Source organism: Lutra lutra, chromosome 5 (genome assembly GCF_902655055.1).
Source record: "Lutra lutra chromosome 5, mLutLut1.2, whole genome shotgun sequence".
NCBI classification, from domain to species: domain Eukaryota; kingdom Metazoa; phylum Chordata; class Mammalia; order Carnivora; family Mustelidae; genus Lutra; species Lutra lutra.
Genome location: NC_062282.1, coordinates 85,824,990 through 85,846,151, shown reverse-complemented (window position 1 = coordinate 85,846,151; position 21,162 = coordinate 85,824,990). Strand labels below are relative to the sequence as shown.

Here is a 21,162-nt window from a genome sequence, read left to right as displayed (position 1 = left end):
CCACAAAACTTGTCAAGGAATAAACAGGGTATATTAATAAGGAATAAATGAGAAAGTGTGACCAGAGGAGACTAACGAAGCATGACTAGTAAATTAAATATTGTGTCTTGGATTAGATCCTGGGACAGGAAAAGGACATTGGTGTAAAAAATAGTGAAACTGGAATCAAGTCTGAGGTTGAATAATATAACGTGTCAGTTGCTTCCTTAGTCATGACAAATATACCAAGGTAAAGTAAAATGTTAACAATAAGGAATACTGGATGAGGGGTATACATGGACTCTCTGTATTATCTTTTTAACATGTCTATAAATCTAAAACTACCAAAAACTGCAGTTAGGAAACTGTTTCAAGGAGTAAATAACGGTCTGAATTAGAGAAGTAGAGAACACTATATGAGAAAGAGAACAGAGTCAGTCAGTATGCTTAGAGTAGGCTCAACAAGACTTGGTGACTATGTCAGGGGACAAAGGTAACTGGTGAGGTACTGAGAGGGGACAGAGAATACATTGTGGGTGAGTGGGCAAACCAACTCATAAATCCAGGTCCTCTGCCTCTTTATGACCCTTTGATGCACGCTGTAGCTCATAGGAGAGCTCATCTGAAAGAACACAGGGAAATACTCCAGGCATGGGGCAGAGTGGTAGAAGAAGAACAGAAACAGGATGTGGATTAAAAGTTGAAGTAGGAAAACTGGTGGCTGGTTAGATCTAGGGCCACAGAAAAGTAGTCACCAAAGACGCCTTTAAGCCTAAGATCCGAACTGATTACTGCTCTCAAGAAAACAGGAGAAGCCTGGAAAAGAAGGACTGACAGGAGACATAATCAGATTTGTTTTATAAAGTATGTTTGAAAAGATTTCCAAGCCTCAGAGGACATGCCACATGGCAGAATGAAAGCAGGTAGGGTCTGGTGACGTATACTAGATATCTAAAGATGAGAGAGACTAACAAAGATCATTAGAATCAGCAAGAATGAACTCAATAAAATGAGAGAGTTAGTCTAAGAGCAGTAGGGCCGGAGCACCTGGGTGGCTCAGTTGTAAATTAAGTGTCTGTCTTCAGTTCAGGTTATGATCCCAGAGTCCTGGGATCCAGCCCCCATATTGGGCTCCCTGCTCAGCAGGGAGTCTGCTTCTTCTTCTCCCCACTGCTCTTGCTCTCTCCCATTCTCTCTCAAGTAAATAAAATCTTTCTTAAAAAATTTTTAAAAAGAGCCATAGGGGGGCGCCTAGGTGGCTCATTGGGTTAAGCCTCTGCCTTCAGCTCAGGTCATGATCTCAGAGTCCTGAGATCAAGCCCTGCATTGGGCTCTCTGCTCAGCAGGGAGCCTGCTTCCCCCTCTCTCTCTCTGCCTGCCTCACTCCCTACTTGTGATCTCTCTCTGTCCAATAAATAAATCTTAAAAAAAAAAATTATAAAAATTTTTTAAAAACAAATAAATAATTTTAAAAAGGAGCCATAGGGCCAGAAATCAAAATTCATTCCATTTATTTTAACGTTCTGGACATCCTCTTCCTCTTGCTATGTTTGTTTCATATCCATCTTATTATTTCCTTATTTGAAATGTGGTTAGTTGCATATTCGTTTTTTTGTGCCCAAATACAGGCTTCTACCTTTGGCTATATTTTTTTTTCTTTTTTCCCGTATGTCATAATAATATTTTCTTTTCTCTTGGTAAACATTTATATTTGCCAACTGGAATGCTTCCTTCTCCCCTGTTTCAACTTTTAGTTAATCATTCCTGGAAAGGAACCAGTGCCAGTCTGGGAGAAGGTAAAGCTGCTGGAAAGGGAGACTCAGGGCTCTGTCAACAAGGAAGCCAGAATGGGAGGTGTTCACAACTGTGCTGGGTCTAACGGAGGTGGTCTGCAACACTGCAGGCTTACTCCTTCTAAAAAACAAAACAAACTAAAAAACATAATATAACAGCAGTTTGGAAGTTTCCTATAAATTAAATACACAGTATGGAAAGATTTTACCAATAAGAGGAAAGAGAAAGGGCAGGAAGTTGATCCTAAGTTTAACATGTGCTGAAATAGGGCAGCAGTGGTAATAATAACCATGTATTAAACCTTTAGTGTCATGGTCTGAGCTATGAGCTTGACATATATTATCCTCTTTATGCCTTGTGACAAGCCCATGAAGTAGATATAGGTCCCCAGTCCCTAATTCATCATTCCACACCCTACAGAGTTCTGAGAACCAGAAGTTTTTGTTTTATTTTGTAACTCATTTGACAGCAAAACCTATCAGGAGACGACTTAAGGGCTATTTATTTTCTTTATATCATTTGTTTTGCTGCAAAATTACTAGTGCGTTTGAGCAAACAGTGCTACCCTAGACACCACGGAGCTTTCTGTAATGAACAGTATGGCATCATATGACTTTTCTAAAATTAAGAAAACATCTGAATTCCAAAACACATCAGCAGCAGGGATTTTAGAGAAAATACTAAAAACCGAGGATCATAAATGTGACATTTCACTCAAAGTCACACAGGTAGATCTGAAATTAGGTCTGCTGTTCTCTAAAGACTGGGCTTTCAATTATTATGTAATGTGCTGAAAATGTTATTAACTTAACAGGTGGTACCAGAATTTATCCTGGGGAAAGTTCTGTCTTTGTTGGAAAAAGACCCTGGAAAAAAATGTTCTGGGTATGGTATTGAAGACCCATGTGTCATCTGGTTCTGCTTTAGGTAAGGAAAGAAACTGGCTGTTTTATTCATGAGTGGAGGAGGTAGGAAAGAGTAAGAAGGAAAACGAGGAACCAAATATTTGCAGACTTGTCCCTAGCCTGGAGGGAAACCGACCAAGAAAGACTTTGCATAAGAGTAGCTCTAAAGGCTAACACTGCTGCACATTCTAAGGTGTAGTTTTACAGTATTTTGTTGTCTGGTATGTGATGTTATCTCTTCCACCATTTCTTTGTATATTTACTAAATCTACTATGCCCTCAAATGCTTGGGGGGAATGGATTTTTCCCATTTTATCAGGTGACTTCTTTTTTGTTTCAAGTTTTTATTTAAATTCTAGTTAGTTAACATATAGTATAATATTTGTTCATGACTAGAATTTAGTGGTTATCAGGTACCTTTAGATTGAACAGTGTGCTTGACTCTCAGGATGAAAACCAAAAGGTCATGACTTCGAGCAGTTTAGTAGAGAAGAGAGATAAAAAAGTGAAAAAATTAGAATTCCCAGTTTAACCTTCTATACTAGAAGCATGCATAAGTGCAGGGTTTGCAGAGAGAAAGGAGCAACTCCATCTGCCTAGCGGGGTCACATTATTCTCCCTATGGACCCACAAGTGCAGCCCAGGCAGGGAAGACCATCTTCACGTGATACTGAAATGTGCTTCTTCAGTAACTGTTTTTTGGAAATTCACTATTTGGATCCCTAATGCTGGAAGAAATTTCCCTCTTGAGCTCCACAGGTGCTTTTGATATTTCTTAGCAGTCTTGTATTCAAAAATACATGTTCTCAAGCTGTTTTCTTCCTTTACTACCCCAACAGTAGAAACTCATCACCTGTTTTTTTATGTGTGGAATACTGGAAAGCTCTAAGGAGGGTCTATGACATTATTTTCTTGCCACTCTGATGAATGATTAAAGGAACTCAGGATTTTGAGTCTTCAGGAAAAATAAAGTATTTAGAATGGGCCTGACAGTTGTCTTCATAAGCCTTTGTTTGAAGTACGTCACTTCCCACCTTAAAATTCCTTTTAACCCCATGTCCCCTTGCAGCAATGACTCTTATTTCTCATTCTCTTCAGAGCAAAACTTCTTGTAATAGATGTTGTTCTTTGTCTCCATCTCCTCACATTCTGTTCACTTTCTAACCCACTTCAAATGAAATCTACATATCCCTTCTGCCAACTTCTAACACGTAATAAGTCTATTCATGTATCTGTTGAATGAAATATAAAATTTCAACGTGCTCTGAAAGCAGTGAAGTTGAGGTGCTTCCCCATCTGGCTTACCCTGAAGAAGCAGTAGGCCGAGTGTCAACAAAAGGACGGATGCAAGAGAAGAAACTCAGCAGCATCGTATGAGGCAGGGAAAGTAGTACTTACATTTTGTGTAATGAAGTGGAAGTACAGCTTTGAGTCAGAAGATAATTGAAAAGATTTTAGATATTAGTTTTGTGTGTTGTGTGAGTGGAGGTGGGGAGGTAGGGGAGAGGGTAGCAGACCTTGGACCACTGTGGTCATCAGACTGTCCTGGAAGAGCCTTCCAGGCAGTTCACTCTCAAAAGCAGAAAAGACAAAATGGAGACATGCTGAGTGGGGGGGAAACCTGAAGCACTACCAAATGAGAAGTAGTTGATGGACTGGATTATTTCACAGAAAGAAAATTTAAACTGGACTATAGTTGTTATTAACAAACATTTGAAGGAGGATCATGGAGATAATCAAGTAGAATTTTTCTGAAGTCAAGCACTAGGATAAATAAATCAAAACTCCAAGAGAGGTTTCAGCACCATATAAGCACTGCTGATCCTGATCTATCACCTGAAAGATTTAAGCATTGATTAGATGCCCAATAATAGGTGAGATTTAAACACAAGAGTTAAAGTTGGAACAGATTGACAGTTCTCCCTCCTAGCCCTGTGAGGAACATAGTTATTCTAGAGAACAACTGCAAATCTTGAAAAGGCATGTTGCCACCTGACATCTATTTTGCCTTAAAGCTGTGTTGATAATAAAATAGTATGTACATCCCCTAAGGTTAACTATGACATGTTTGTGACAATGGTTTTACTGGAATCATGAGGAACCTCTAATCTCAGAACCTCATTGACACCTAAACTCCAAGCGCTCACCTCCACTATTTTCAACATTCTTTGACTACCAAAAAAGCAAGTGCAAGAAAGAGAAGATAGTTCAACTCCAGTTAGATTCACTAGCAGTTATTAAAGACCTACTTCAATGAGACCAAAGTGGTCCGATAGACAGGTTAGGGTGGATTTTCTAAAGCCAAAGAATGGGCCTCTACAAAGTCAAGAAACATCATCCAATAGCAAAGACAAGAATCATACAGGGGAAGGCTGCATATACTGTGCATAGCAGTAAACAAAGTTAGTGAATCTGTGAGGGCCAAATAGTTGTTTCTCATATATATATATAGGTATATACATATACATACATATACATATATAGATATATACATACACATACATATACATATATAGGTATATACATATACATACATATATACATATACATATATACGTACGTGTGTGTGTGTACACACACACACACACACACACACACAGAAAACCCCATCAGATAAAAAGTTCAGTATGGGGGCGCCTGGGTGGCTCAGTGGGTTAAGCCGCTGCCTTCGGCTCAGGTCATGATCTCAGGGTCCTGGGATCAAGTCCCGCATCGGGTTCTCTGCTTGGCAGAAATCCTGCTTCCCTCTCTCTCTCTCTGCCTGCCTCTCCATCTAATTGTGATCTCTCTCTGTCAAATAAATAAATAAAATCTTTAAAAAAAAAAAGTTCAGTATGCAACCTTTTCAAAAAATGGTGCTGGAATAATTGGATATTCACATGTAAAAGAATGAAACTGGCCCCAGTGGATCTTACATCACTCACAAAAATGAACTCAAAATAGGCTAAAGACTTAAATGTAAGATTGAAGCCATGAAACTCCTAGAACAAAACATAGGAACGTCGTTCCTTGACACGGCTCTTGGTAATAAGTTTTTGGATGTGACACCTAAGGCACAAGCAACAAAACAAAAATAAGTAGATAAATGGGACTACATCAAACTAAAAAGCTTCTGCACAGTGAAAAGACAATTTTTCTTTTTACAAATATTTACAATATTACAAATCTTTACAAACCATCTATTAAAAGGTCAATATTCAAAATGTACAAAGAATTCATGCAACTCAGTAGCAAAAACCCAGATAACCCAGTTAAAAAATGCACAGAGACATTTCTTGGTGAATAGACATTTCTGCAAATGTCCATGAAAATATGCTCCACATCACTTGTCATTAGGGAAATACAAATGAAAACCATAGTGCAATATCACCGCATGCCAGCGTAACAGCCATCCACAAAAAACAAGAGATACTAAATGCTGGCAGGGATGTGGAGAAAAGGGAACCTTTGGGCACTGTTAGTGGGATAGTAAATTGGTGTAGCCGCCATGGAAAATAGCACGAAGCATCTCCAAAAAATTAAAAATAGAGTTTCCATATGATCCAGCAATTCCACTTCTGGGTATTTACCCAAAGACTTATGAAACATTAACTAGAAAAGATATCTGCACCCTCATGTTCATGGCAGCATTATTTACAATAGCCAAGACACAGAAACAACCTAAGTAAGCATCCACTGAAGGATGAACGGATAAAGAACTGTTATATACATGTGGTATACATGTATGTATATACACACACACACCATGGAATAATACTCAGCCATAGAAAATGAGGACAACCTACCATTTGCAACAATATGAATGGACCTTGAAGGCATTACAGCTAAGTGACATCAGTCAGACACAGGACAAATATCTTATGATGTCACTCACATGTGGAGTCAAAACAAACAAACAAACTGAAAAACAAGAAAACAAATACACAGAGAAAGAAATCAGACTTGTGGTTACCTCAGGTAGAGAACGCAGGTTGGGGGAATTGGAGAAAGATGGTCAAAAGGTACAAACCTCCAGTTACAGAGGAAATGTGTTAGAATAAATCCTGAGAGTTCTCATCGCAAGGAGAACATTTTCCCCCTTTAATCTTTTCTTCTTTCTTTTCTTTTTCTTGTATCTATATGATGAAATGGTTACTAACTGACCCTACTGTGGTAACTATTTCACAATACGTGTAAATCAAACCATCATGCTGTGTGTCTTAAACTTATACAGTGACATATGTCAATTATAACTCAATAAAATTGTGGAAAAAACAGGGTGCTTGGGTCGCTCAGTCAGCTAAGCGTCTGCCTTCAGCTGGCTCAGGCCATGATCCCAGGGTCTTGGGATTGAGCTCCACTTCAGGCTCCCTCTCCTTCTACCAACCCCCCCCCCCACTACCACTCAGGTAGTGATCTCAGGATCCTGGGATGGAGCACCGCGTCAGGCTCCCTGCTCAGCAGGAGGTCTGCTTCTCTCTCTCCTTCCGTACCTCCCCCTGCTCATGCTCTCTCTCTCAAATGAATGATTAAAGTCTTTAAAAACAAACAAACAAGAGACCACTAGAGAGATGACAGACCTCAACAGCCCATGGGGTACCTGGCGGCTCAGGTGGTTAAGCATCCAACTCCTGATCTTGGCTCAGGTCATGATCTCAGCCTCCTGAGATCATGGAGTCAGGAGCGGGGCTCTGTGCTGGGCTTGGAGCATGCTTAATATTCACTCTCTCCCTCTCCCCTCTCCCCACCCTGTGCCTGTGCTCTCTACCTCTCCAAAAAAAAGTGATGAGGTTCCGTGAATAATGAAAAATAAGACAGAAGAGTTAAGATATAATTAAGTCAGAGATCTTCATATATCAGGCTAAATATATTAGTTTCTGTCATTTTTCTTACCAGTCAAATCTTGGGCCCAGGATGTGAAAATCAACAGGTGCTCAAGCGACATCCCCATTCCAGCAAGTCTTATCAGCAACCATGAGAACAGGTCTCTTAAGTTTTGTCATCACTCTTTATTCAGGTGAATAATTAGTCCTTGAAACTGAGGGGAGTAGGTCACAGTGTGTTTGCTGAGTCCCTGAAGACATGCACACACAAATATGTCCCCAGAGAAGAAAAGAAGACAGACGGAGAGCTTTACACAAGGCTAGGCCATGCAGACACACTAAATATGACTACAGTCTAGCAGGGCAGCAGGGTTGTTACAGCCAATGCCTACCCATCTCATCCCTTAGGGCAAACAATATTTATTCTATCAAGACAGTGATCAGAAAAAGCTTTAATATATGATCCATTCATTTCTAATCCATGGAAGGCTCATGTCATTACCTGCTAGTAATGATTATTCCAGGGGAAATGGAGGATAATATTTTTGCACAGTATTTATTTGCTTTCCTACATTTATTTTTCACACCAAATGAATATATCATGACACACATTTTTGTAGTTGAGGATTTAACCAGAGTCACATCAAAGGTGAAAGGGCAGGTTTGTAATTGCCGCCAGATGTCTCTCTTCATGTCCTCTTCAACTTGCCGCCTTCAAAGAGCCACTTCCTATTACAGTTTTAGGACTAGTCTCTAACTAGAATTTTATTCTACTTTCATAGCAATTAAAAAAGCAAGATTGTATGAGGGCACAGGATATTACTATACTTAAGTGTTTTCAAAATGCAAGTCAGAATTGGTGAATTATGAGACAGAAGAGAATAAAAGGCACCAAGAGTCATCCCATATAATAAGGCTAAGTTTTGTTTCTTAACAATTTTATTTGTCTACACCTATGTAGGCTATAACACAAAATTTATTTTTTGCCTCGGATATACAGTCAAAAATGTTTAAAAATCAAGGCAAAGAGCCTGGGGTTTGGCATGAGACAGGTCTAAATCTGAATGTTATCACTGCTGGTATCATTACCTAAAGAGTTCCTGCAACGAGATGCCAGCCAATTCCCTTCTCCTCCGACTGCTTACGAAGCCAAAGGAAAAAACCTCCTCTCAAATATTAACTCCCCTTACAAAGGCTATTAGAAACTTCTTACTGTCAACCAAACTGCTATTTAAATTATGAAAAGAAAATTATGAAAAGAAAATTATGAAAAGAAAAAAAGTTTTACTCATTCAACCTGTATCCATCAATGCTTAGCCTAAACTCCATAAACACAGAAATTAAAATCTATTTCCCTGGCAGTCAGGCCAGGGCTTTTAAATATGAGGAACTCAGTGGGTATCTGAATTATAATGATGGCTAAATGAGTAAGACTGAGTGACCCAATAAGGGACTCTTCTGTGGCAGGCAAGAGACACAGAAATGAACAAGGCATAGATCTAGGTCTTCAAGAAAAGAAGCATATGCATATATATTACTTTATTCATGTTTTCTGCAAATATTTATTCAGAACTTTCTATTTACCAGGCACTTGGTGAGGTATTGCAATTACAAAGCAACCATATTTTCTCCCTAAAGGGAAAGGGATATTACATAATAATCATATAAACAGCCATAGAATAAAATTTAAGTGTGATGCAGTATATCAGGGAATAATATAACAAGCCCTAGCATGCATGCAGAACAGAGTGAGGAACTACTTGGAAAGCAGCTCCATGAGAAAATTTTATTTAGCCTGAGTCTTGGAGGTTAAAACCTAAAACCTATCTTTTTTTTTTTTTCCTGTGGAGAGCAGCTCGGAGGAAGAAATAACTGTAGATACCATCTCGAAGGAAATTTCAGAAAGCCAAAGGGAACTTTAAAAGTTCAAGAATTTCCCAGGTCCAAATTTATCCTCAAGGAGGGACACAGACAATGATGCCATCATCTTTGATATGTCAACATAAAATGATGAGAAGCCTCCAGCATTGTGGTTACTTCGGATACAGATTCAAGAAGAGAACTTGGTAACAAATTAAGCTTGGGAGGTAGTACAAGGTAAGGGCAAAAGGGGGCAGTGAGGGGAACACTTAGGTTTTGCCTTAACCAACCTGTTGGAAGGCAGAGAAGCAAAGGGGAGACTGAAGAGAAAAGCGTTTGTGGTAAGTGATCAAAGTATTAGTACGGGACATATCACATCTGGTGCGCCCATAGGACGTCCAAAGAGTTGAGAAGGCTCTTAATATCTGGTCTAAAGATCCAAGGGTAGATCTAGGAAATATATACGTATCTGGGGATTTTATAAAGATAGAATTTAAATGATGTGAATGAAAGAGTTCACCTAAGGAAAATGAAATTGAGACATGAATAGGGCACAGAGACTTGAAAAACTCCAAGTCTTCACTCATTAGAGGAAGAGGAATCAATGAGGAGGATGGAGATGATGAGAACGGAGAAGATATTAGGAAATGCAGAGGACTGTGCAGTCATGAAATCCAAGAAAAGAAATTATATTGAGGGATGCCAGGATGGCACAGTAGGTTAAGCATCTGACTCTTGATTTTGGCTCAGGTCATGATCTCGGGGCCTGGGATCCAGCTTGGGCTCCACACTCAGTGGGGAGTCTGCTTGTCCCTCTCCCTCTGCCCCCCCACCTCCTTCCCTCTCTCTCCCTCTCTCAAATAAATAAACCTAAAATAAAAGAAATGATATTGAGTGTGATCAAGTGTGAAGAATTAGAGGCCGTGAGTTCTGAAAAATTGTCCATGGAATTAACTGATTTGAATTAGGGACCAAAACAAGCAAGTTCAGCAGCAGTAGAGAGGCAGGAGGAAGCTAGGATGGTGAAGGTTGAAGCATAAATGGAAGATGGGGGAACCCATCATACACAGTTTCAACAATGTGTTATGTGTTGCATTCAACCACATTCAAAACACCAGGGCAGCCCAGAAGGAGCAGAAGTTTTCCAATAAGAAACAACATTTGAAGTGAACCTTAAAGACAGAGGAAGAATTCATTCATGCATAATGGTAAAGAAAAACATTCCAGTTAGATGAACAGCATTATAAATCCTGAAAAAATAACAACAATGAAATTCTAGCGATGGGTAATATTTCTAAGTGTTTACCATGTGCCGAAACTGTTGTAAACACTTTACATGTATTAAGTTCGCGTAAACTAAGAGTCAACCTCTTTCTTCCACTTCCACTATCAGCTCTTGGATGGATGAGTATAAGAGCCCAGCAGTTGGTTTTCCTGAGGCTGCCCTTATCTTTAAGTTTATTCTCTTAAGAATGTAAAATAACCTTTTACAATGTATGCCATATCATGTTATTCCTGTGCCACAGCTCTCTAACAGCTTTCCCTTTGCTTCCAAATTAAAGTTCTTCCTACAGCCTATGCAGCCTTTACCATTCAGACCTCACTGCTTCCTTCACCTTCCTGCCATCCTTGATGGATGTCCTTCCATCACTGTGCTCCAGCCAGATTATCCATTGCTCTAGATGTTTGTCAAACAGATCAAGCAAGTTTTTGCCTAAGAGCCTTTGCCCTCGCTGTTCTCTCTGCCTGGAGTGCCTGTTCTTGGATATCTGCATGGTTCAGTTCTTCACTTCCTTCATGTCTCTGTTCAAACGTGACTTAATCAGCAAGGCCTTCTCTGCCAATCTATAACAACTCTCTCCCGATCCTCCAGCACCCTTATCCTTTTTCTCCATAATATTAATCATAATCCGATATGCTTTATAATTATCAGATGACTTTCTTATTGCCTGTCTCCCCCAAATAAAATGCAATGGAGGGGCGCCTGGGTGAGTCAGTGGGTTAAAGCCTCTGCCTTCAGCTCGGGTCATGATTCTAGGGTCCTGGGATCAAGGCCCACATCGGGCTCTCTGCTCAGCAGAAGCCTGCTTCCCCACCCCCGCCTGCCTCTCTGCCTACTTGTGGTCTCTATCTGTCAAATAAATAAATAAAACATTTTAAAATTTTTTTAAAAATTAAAAAATAAAATAAAATAAAATGGAGGCTCCACGAGGGCAGGGACTGTCATTTTTACTCACTGATGTATCTCCAGACATGAGCACAGTTCAAGACTAGGGAAGATCTGAGATTTACTGTACCTGGAAGCTAACAAGTTAGCCTACCACAGTTAGAGGGATGCTGGCAGAAGACACAGGCTGCTGAGACAGAGACAAGCGACTTAATTATTCAATTACAAGAGCCAAAATGCCAATGTCATCTGGTTTCCCAAGCCCCAATTTCTACAGGATGACAAGAGGAAGACCAAGTGGTACCTACAGAGAAAGTGTACTGTGCTCCACAAGAAGGATGCCATGCTTTTTAAAAATCCCTAATCTTTTTTAAAGGGCACCATGCCCACCTAATCTTTGCACTGGTGAGAGATATTATCTTTATCTCTTTGCTCCAGAGAGAAACACTATTCCACCTTCCAAGTCCATTTGTTGTACAAACTCTTGAAAAGAACAACTGAGTCATAGGCAGTCAGTGCCTCTCCTCACAAGATAGGCAGAAACACAAGAGAGAAGGGAGAACCATCTCCCAAATATTGTTCTACACAGGTAGAACAGTATTTGTGCTTGAATGAAAGATAAACACTTTGAGTTAAATGCTATTATTTTTTCAGATCTCAGATGAATAAAGTGAGGCACAGCGCGAATGAACCACCTGTCCAAGAACACAGATCTAGTAAGTGTCTGGCCAGCCGATCTAGTCCCAGAACACACATACACACCTTAGGGACCTAAGCCCTCTCCAACTCTACCCTGTCTCTCGGTGAGCAACACTGGGCTTTGTGAATGAGTGACAGAACATAAGAAAAGAGAAAGAATAAAAAAGGGAAAAGCTAGGGATGCCTGGGTGGCTCAGTCGGTTAAGCGTCTGCCTTTGGCTCAGGTCATGATCCCAAGGTCCTAGGATCAAGTCCCACATCAGGCTCCTTGCTCAGCAGGGAGCATGCTTCTCCCTCTGCCTGCTCTTCTCCCTGCTTGTGCGTTCTCTCTTGATCTCTCTCTTTCTCTGACAAGTAAATAAATAAAATCTTTAAAAAAGAAAACAGGGAAAAGCTGAATGAAAAGAAGAAACAATAGAGAGCAATTTTTGGATATCCACACCTGTTTATATATCCAGAGCTACAGAGCACAGGCGACCTTTGAGTTCACCTTACTGATGAGACCACTGGGGCTCCCCACAGTCATAGAGGAAGTTAAGGGGAGAACCAACTAACCAACCACCAGAACTTTTCTGACAGAATCTTGGCCTGGCACATTGCAGGCCTGTGCTGTTTCTTTTACCTTTTTTATGAAAGTGACATTCCTGGAACTTGGGGCCAGGCTATGCTACAGAGTCAATCAATAACCAAAGACCTGTGACAGGGCAGGAGGTGGTGTCTGGGAGGCCAGCCTAACTATATAACCCTTCCCGTCCCAGGGTTCTGAAGAGAAGTGGTAAGTTCAATGCAGTTTTCAACTGAGCTCTGAATACTGAACTTTCACCATGAAGGTAACAAGCATCTTTCTTCTTAGTGTTTTGGCCCTGTTGAGTTTATCTGGTAGGTGCCTTTGCATATTTTCTGATTTGAGTAAAACCCTTCTGATGTGTTGGATTACTGATCTCATTACATTCTAGACTTAGAGTCTAGTCTTGGACAGATCTTTTGGTCCCAATGAAATGAAATAATGTCGGGGACCTATTCTAGGGGGCTTCTTCAAGCCCAGAGATGCCTTGTTGCTTCTCATAAAACTGACTTAGGAAGAGCTACCACTTTATCTAGATCACCTCAGAAATTGTCGGTATCAGAATCAAATCTCACCAACGTTTCTTCCTTTGGATGCTATCAAGTTAGTTCCTCTTCCCTTCAATAAGCTCATCCAAAATCACCACCCCTATATAGTGTCAGTAGACTTGTAATTTTCTAGAGAATGCAATATGGCAATTTTAAGCATCTATCTGTAAATTCAAGAAATGTGAATTGGACTAATAATCAGTGTAATCTAACAGAGGGAAAGAGCTCTTTGGGGACTGATGGTGAGATGTCAAAGGAGCTCTATTTTTAACATTACTTACTAAAAACGACTTACATGTAATTGCAAGTAAGTTTTGTGTCAGGAGACCTGATTGGTGCTGGTGGTAACTGTTTCATAAATTTTCATATAAACTGTCCACATCTTCATCTATACACTGAGTTAAAGATACTGACACTTCAGGGGGCGCCTGGGTGGCTCAGTGGTTAAAGCCTCTGCCTTCGGCTCAGGTCATGATCTCAGGGTCCTGGGATCGAGTCCCACATCAGGCTCTCTGCTCAGCAGGGAGCCTGCCTCCTCCTCCTCTCTCTCTCTCTCTGCCTGCCTCTCTGCCTACTTGTGATCTGTCAAATAAATTAAAAAAAAAAAAAGATACTGACACTTCTTACATCACTAATTATAAGATCAAAGGTTTAGTAACCGGTGGGAGAAGGCAGTGAACATTCAGAAGATATTTGCTCTGTGCCTGACACATCTCAAGCAGTAAGTAACTCAATTCTATTTTCAAAGAAATAGTTGAACTTTCATGAAATGTCCAATTGAGATACTTTGGTCCTAATCAAACTTCTGCTTCATTTTCCTGAGGCTTCAGCAGGCAGGGAGTTATTAGACACCAGTGAGATGTCCTTGAGAGAAGGCAGAAACAAGAAGGGATGGGGTAGGGCGCCTGGGTGGTTCAGTCGGTTGAGTATCTGACCCTTGATTTCGGCTCAGGTCCTGGTCTTGCCCTGTGTCAAGCTCCGTGTTCAGCAGGATGTCTACTCAAGAATTCTCTCCCTCTCCTTATGTCCATTCCCCTGCTCATGCTCTCTCTCTCTCTCTCTCAAATAAATAAATCTTTTAAAAAGAAGAAGGAGAAGGAGGAGGAGGAGGAAAAGAAGAAGAAGAAGTGGAAGAATAAGAACATGGAGGGTGAGGGGAGCAGAAGAAGCCAGAAGAGAAGTCATAGTCTTCAATGGAAGTGGATGATTGTAAATAAGAGCAGATCTGGCTTCTCCCACTTAGTACCTGACCCCCTGTGTCTCATTCATGTTTTCTAGGTAACACCAGAGCTGGCTTGGAGGGAAGAGAGGTAAGGAATATTCTATACTTTTTTTATCTGTCAGGCTAGAGCTGTTTGCTCCACTAAACGCACAGTCAAGCTGTGACATTTCAGTTTCACCTGAAGTCAGGATGGATGTGGGGTACTAGTGACGCTTAACCTGCAAAGTATGGAGTGTAACAGCAGTGCCCACACAGGGCTTATGCTGAAGGACAAATGCACCAATACCCAGGCAATTTCTACATCGTCATATAATATTTGCTGTGGAGGCATTTTGAACGTTCTGAGGCTATCCGGTAGGGCAAGGATTTGGGGTGGCACTCTTCTTAACTTCCCTCCAAGAAGCCCTTCCTCTTTTCAGCCAGTTTGACCATGTTGGCATAAAGCTTTCCCAACCCCCAAGGTCGAGCTCTAATTTTTAATGAGCAAAAGAAAATAATAAACTATGTTCTTCCTCTAGAAAAACATTCTATACCTAATTTTTCTTTTTTGTTGTTCTGTGTTTATAAATTTATTAACTGCAGTAAATTTGAAGATCAGAGGAGGAAATGTCCCTTTTCATTTATATCTAGTGAGGAGATAGATAGCAAACCAAAAGGATGAGTGAATAAATTATTACACTAATGATAAGGGTTTTAAGAAATTCTTGTACCGTCTGGAACAAAGCCTAGTTAGATCACAGAATGTGCCCCTAAGTGAGATATATTCTGAGCCATGAAGGGTAAGTGAATGTCAGCAAAATATAACCAACAGATAGGAGTAGCAGACTGAAGTGGGTACAAGCCAAAGCTCAGGACCTAGACAAAGTGGGTCTGAATCCTGGATCTGGAATTACCAGCTGTGTAGCCTTGGGTGACTTAATCTCTTTGTGCTTCACTGTCTTCACTGGAAGAAGAGTATAATAAAAAATTCATAGGATAGTTGTAAGATTTAAATAGAGTAATACATAAAAGCACTTAGGAAAGTGCCTGGCCTGTAACAGCCATTCCATAACTGCAAGTTCTTACTGATGTCCAGGAAACAGCCTGTGCAAGGGCTCCCAGGGCAGAAAGCACATGGTGTTGTCACATGACTAAGAGAAGGGCAGTGTGACTGGACCACAATGTACAAGGAAGACATGCCCACAGTGTGGCTGACCCGAGAGGAACCATCATTGACCTGCCATCACTGCAAACTTGAACATGATGTCACTCACCTTATTTAAACCTCACGATGCCACCATGAGACAGGTGTGGAAGTGATAATATCCTCCCCATTGTGCTGATGAAGTGACCGAGGCTTGGAGACACAAGGAGATTTGCCAGCGTCTCACAGTCTGTAAACGGCAGAGGCATTACATGCAATCAGGCATTCTGATTCCAAACCTTGGCTTCTTCCTCTCAGACACTCAGTATCACTATCCCCACGCCCACAACCATACTTCCATCTTTAAGCTGACCAACTCCAAGGAAGTGAAAACCATTTTAGAGATTTCGCTATAAACTCACAGAAAGCTAAATGATGGAAGATAATTCTGTTTAATTCCATTTTTAGGCTAAATGTAACACTGAAACAAATGCATGTACCAAGATCTATGATCCTGTCTGTGGGACTGATGGAGAAACATATTCTAATGAATGTGTGTTATGTGTTCAAAATAAGTGAGTACAAACTCAAATGTCTTTTAAAACATAGTTTTAAGCTAGTTGTCTTCAAATTTTCATGTATCTTATCCCTCTAAGTTCCAATCAATTTACCAATAACATTAATCTTACCATGAGAGAAACAAAACATCTCATCTTTCCAAAAATAATTCTCAATCTCTTCTTCTCATTACATATCTGGTATGATTATCTACAGAGATGTTTATGTGTGTGTGTTACGACAGAAAGCAACACTTACTGTGTCAGGCATGGGGCGAGACATTGAATATTCACAAATCTCTGAGGCAGAGAATACTAAGCCCGTTATAAACATGAAGAAATTGAGACTGAGGTTAAGTAACTTGCAGTAAGCGACAGACATGGGTCCAAATCCTTGCTGTTTCAACTGTGCTTTAAAGTCAGGTACCAGATCAAGTCTTTGTGAGATACAGAAGGAAGCCCAACATGTTTCAAGTCTCGATTTGGTTACACTCAATGCTAATTACAATGTAGTCAGTGGAAATAAGAGCAAAGTGCTCAGAGAGCACAATATTAAAAAAACTAATTATTCCTGCTAGGACTTTGAAAAGTGAATAAATTATTACACTAATGATAAGGGTTTTAAGAAATTCTTAAGTTTGGAGGCTTTGTTTAGGATGTAAGGGAGAGAGAGGCACTCCAATAAAAATATGAACAAAAGGGCGAAAGGTATTAATAACATAGTGTAAGATAAATGTGTTAAGGAAAAGATAGTGGAATAGAGTAAAGTGTTTGAATGGTTCTCTGAATTAATACTTTCAAAAATCACTTGTATAACAAAATCCCATGCTTTAATAGCAAATCAGTAGATAGTCTAGATTTTTAAAAAGCTTAGACACCCAAAATACCTTTAAAAAATCACAGTGCTGGGCACCTGGGTGGCCCAGTGGGTTAAGCCTCTGCCTTCGGCTCAGATCATGATCTTAGGGTCCTGGGATCGAGCCCCGCATTGGGCTCTCTGCTCAGAGGGGAACCTGCTTCCCCCTCTCTCTCTCTGCCTACCTCTCTGCCTACTTGTGATCTCTCTCTGTGTCAAATAAATAAAATCTTTAAAAAAAAAAAAATCACAGGGCCATCTGGCTGGCTCAGTTGCTAGACCATGTGACTTTTTCTTTTTTTTTAAGATTTTATTTATTTATTTGACAGAGAGAGAGAGATCACAAGTAGGCAGAGAGGCAGGCAGAGATGTGGAGGGAAGCAGGCTCCCCACTGAGCAGAGAGCCCAATGCAGGGCTCTATCCCAGGACCCTGAGATCATGACCTAAGCCAAAGGCAGAGGCTTAACCCACTGGGCCACCCAGGTGCCCCTAGACCATGTGACTCTTGACTGATCTTGCAGTTGTGAGTCTAAGCCCCACGTGGGATGTAGGAACTACTTAAAAATAAAATCTTGAAAAAATCATTCTTGGTGATGGTAATGACTGTGTTTACCAAAGCCCTCAAAAATGCAAATATGAATTATATGGATCAGGTAATCAAAAACATACTTTTGTAACATTTTCATTTATGGAGATGAGAACCAGCCTCAATGAATCTCATTTTCTGAAGTACCATAGGTAGATGCTGGGAATCAAATTCATGCCCTCAGAGAAGCAGATTTGCCACAAATTTTCTATTTTCCTCTGCTCCTGAAAACCTAACTTGTGCCCAGCATCATGCTGGTTTCCTCTGCTTTCCTTGTGCTTTTGAGTAAAAGAAAATAGGTCATAAGTTCAAATAAGGCAGCTTCTGGTAACTTGGGACAAGTGCCATCAAATGAGGTGTGAGGAAAGTACTACCAGAGTGAAGGAGAGACACAGATTCCTTAGTACTGAAAGGGTCAAGAAAGGATTCATGAAAAGGATGTCACTTAAAGGGGGCTCAGAATTTTGGTAGCACCGCAAAGACATCCCAGGTTAAAGAAAGGTGTAGAATGATCAAAACAAATAAAAGAGATTCCACAAGTAGCCTAGAAAACTCTATTATTCTAAGAACTGATTTAGCATTAAAGACTTTGATTTAGACTCAAATGACTGCACGCATTTCCATTATTCCATAGTATAAATTCCCGATAACATGACCCCTCTTCTGGGTCTGCTTTAAATTACGTCAGAAAATCCTGAGTGCTAGCAAGGATTTTTGAAATAAGGCCCCAGGGAGAGAGATTTAATATCCTCAAGTATTAAGACCCAAATATTAGGTGTTCTACTTTATGGTGAATTTATTGCAACAATAAAGATTTGTAAAAGGAACTAGAAAACACTTGTTAACTTTCTCATGACCTAGGCTGATGACATAAAGGTCAAACATCGTATTTCCATCCAAGGGGAGGAGAAGCAGTATAACAGCCTTGAGGTTTAGAAAATTTCCAAGTTCCAAGACCAAAAGGCCCAATGCTTAAAATGAAATTAGGAAAATATGAGCGTACAGCTGAGCCACCCCACTCATTTAGCCTTTAAAACCCACCTGTCCTGCTTTCTCATTCTATTTTTTCAAAAATATTTAAATATGGGAAGAACATTTGAATGCCAGAAAATGTAACTTTTCTTCCTGCATTTCTCAGATAAGAAAACAAGTCTAGGCGCGCTTGGGTGGCTCAGTGAGTTGAATGTCCAACTCAGTTTTGGCTCAGGTCAGGAACTCATGGGTCTTGGGACAGAACCCAAGTTGGGCTCCACACTCAGCAGGGGCATCTGCTTGAAGATCCTTCCCAACTGACCCTTCTTCCACTCTCTCTCAAATAAATTAATTGATTTAAAAAAGAAAAAGAAAACAGGTCTAGAGAGAAAGTATGGCTTTTCCTAGTGTAAAATACTTATGATGCACCATACCACCTTTCTCTCTACTGCCCATTAGAAGCCTCCCAAAATCCATTGTCAAGTTAACTAGAGTCAGGTTCTGATCCTAGTTGTTGGGGTTTTTTTTGAGATAGGTGGACAAAGGCTTGCATCTCCTTGAGCATTATGTGCTTGTCAGATATAGTCAGTAAGGACTTTTTTCTCTTTGTGTCTTCTCCGGGAATCTGTACTGGCAAATTCCATTCTATAGGCCAGCACTCTCTAGTAGAATTTTCTGCAAAGATGGAAACATTCTATAACTCTGTTGTCTAGTACGGAAGCCACTAGCCTTGCCACCAGTGCTTAAAATGTGTCTAGTACGATTAAGAAACTGAATTTTTACTATTATTTAACTTTTACTGATGTGAATTTAAACAGCTAAATAGGGATGGACAACAGAGCTATAGAAGGTAAGTCAACCTGTGTACTATGTTTAGATGTTTGTGCTATGTATGCTAAACAACTCAGACATAAGTATTATGTATGGATAATACCTATGGAATAACAAAACATTAAAAACTCTTAAAATGAAGAATCATCGGGGTGCCTGGGTGGCTCAGTCGTTAAGTGGCTGCCTTTGGCTCAGGTCATGATCCCAGGGTCCTAGGATTGAGTCCTGCATCGGGCTCCTTGCCCAGCGGGAAGGCTGCTTCTCCCTCTCCCACCCCCCCTGCTTGTGTTCCTTCTCTTGCTGTGTCTCTCTCTGTCAAATATATAAATAAAAAAAGAAAATCATCAAGGTCCAGATAAATACATGCATAGATATATGGAAGTCAGATGTCCTCAAGAAACAGAGAAATCGAAGAATTTCTATAAACCAGTATATTCAAGGAAGGGATGGTTTAAAAAATTAAAAAAGAGAGAGAGTGAGCTCTGAAAACAACCTCATGAGGCACAATTACAGGATTTAGGAATATTTAGCTAACACAAAAGAAAACTGGTTTGGGAAAGGTGGTGTCCTGGGGAGCAGAGAAGTTTTTATCTGGAAGGGAGGATGCTCAGACCTGGCAGTTATCGGTTAGGATATAGACATGATTTCCTTCTGTGAGATCTCACAGGTATTAACCCCCAGAGTTTTAAAGCAAAAGATCAGTTGATTAGAACATCCTGTAGTAGCCAAGGCACCACCTAAAATAGAAACCTTGTGGGTAGAACAAAGATATTAGGAGAAAAAGAAGTAATGATGAATTAGAGATTGACTTCAGAGGTTTACTGTAATGCCACAGTAGATCTGTAAACCTGTAAAGAAGACATTTTTCTTTTCTTTTGTATCCTTATTACATGTAAGAAATAGTGTCTGAATATTTGATGAATTAATGAATAAGTGAATGCATAAATGAATGAAAGGCAGAGAAATGGGATAAAAATCTGAAACTTTTCTATTTTATTTTATTTTAAGATTTTATTTATTTATTTGAGAGAGAGACAGTGAGAGAGAGCATGAGCAAGGAGAAGGTCAGAGGGAGAAGCAGACTCCACATGGAGCTGGGAGCCCGATGCGGGACTCGATCCCGGGACTCCGGGATCATGACCTGAGCCGAAGGCAGTCGTCCAACCAACTGAGCCAGCCAGGCGTCCCTGAAACCTTTCTATTTTAAATAAAGCTGATGTTTTTTCATTGTTTTCCTCCCATAATCACTTTTTTCATCCGCTATTTAACCTCTTTTACAGGAAGCGTCAGACCCCTGTCTTCATTCAAAAATCTGGACCTTGCTGAAAACCAAGGTTCTAAAATCCCCTGTGGTCACCACAATGCCTAGCAGGCCTGACTGTTGAATAAAATGCATCTAAATACTTCCTGTTGTTCCTGAATGCTTTACCCTCAAAGGTATATTTGATTACACTGGGGTCAGGTGACTGAGACAAACTCAGACCAGATTTTACAAAATACAGTCATTCTGAAATCTTGGACAAGGTTTCCGCCATGATGCTTTTTCCTTCCCCATTCCCTTCCTCACATACTGACGACTATCTCAGGAAATGTGATTACAGTTACAGACTGACAGGACAGGACCCAGCTGGTCATGAGGACAATAATCCCACAGAGAATTAAACTAGAATCAGAAGGAATACTTGGAAAACTCTC

The 21,162-nt window shown here is 40.2% G+C and overlaps 1 protein-coding gene across 1 annotated transcript; it reads left to right on the top strand.

The window, feature by feature from the left end:
• The first annotated feature begins 788 nt into the window (after window positions 1-788).
• Window positions 789-20,863, top strand: SPINK1 (serine peptidase inhibitor Kazal type 1). Its single transcript, XM_047730409.1, has 6 exons — window positions 789-902; window positions 12,162-12,223; window positions 12,965-13,085; window positions 14,598-14,629; window positions 16,133-16,239; window positions 20,748-20,863. Exons 3-6 carry the CDS (start codon window positions 13,031-13,033, stop codon window positions 20,791-20,793), a joined length of 240 nt encoding a protein of 79 aa, XP_047586365.1. The 5' UTR covers window positions 789-902; window positions 12,162-12,223; window positions 12,965-13,030; the 3' UTR covers window positions 20,794-20,863.
• Window positions 20,864-21,162: the final 299 nt, after the last annotated feature.

Excerpts from the sequence above, each read along its gene's own strand:
- SPINK1 (XM_047730409.1), top strand. The coding sequence starts at position 13,031 with ATGAAGGTAACAAGCATCTTTCTTCTTAGTGTTTTGGCCCTGTTGAGT. Across the intron at positions 13,086-14,597 it reads GGCCCTGTTGAGTTTATCTG|GTAACACCAGAGCTGGCTTG; the intron begins GTAGGTGCCTTT and ends CATGTTTTCTAG. Across the intron at positions 14,630-16,132 it reads CTGGCTTGGAGGGAAGAGAG|GCTAAATGTAACACTGAAAC; the intron begins GTAAGGAATATT and ends TTCCATTTTTAG.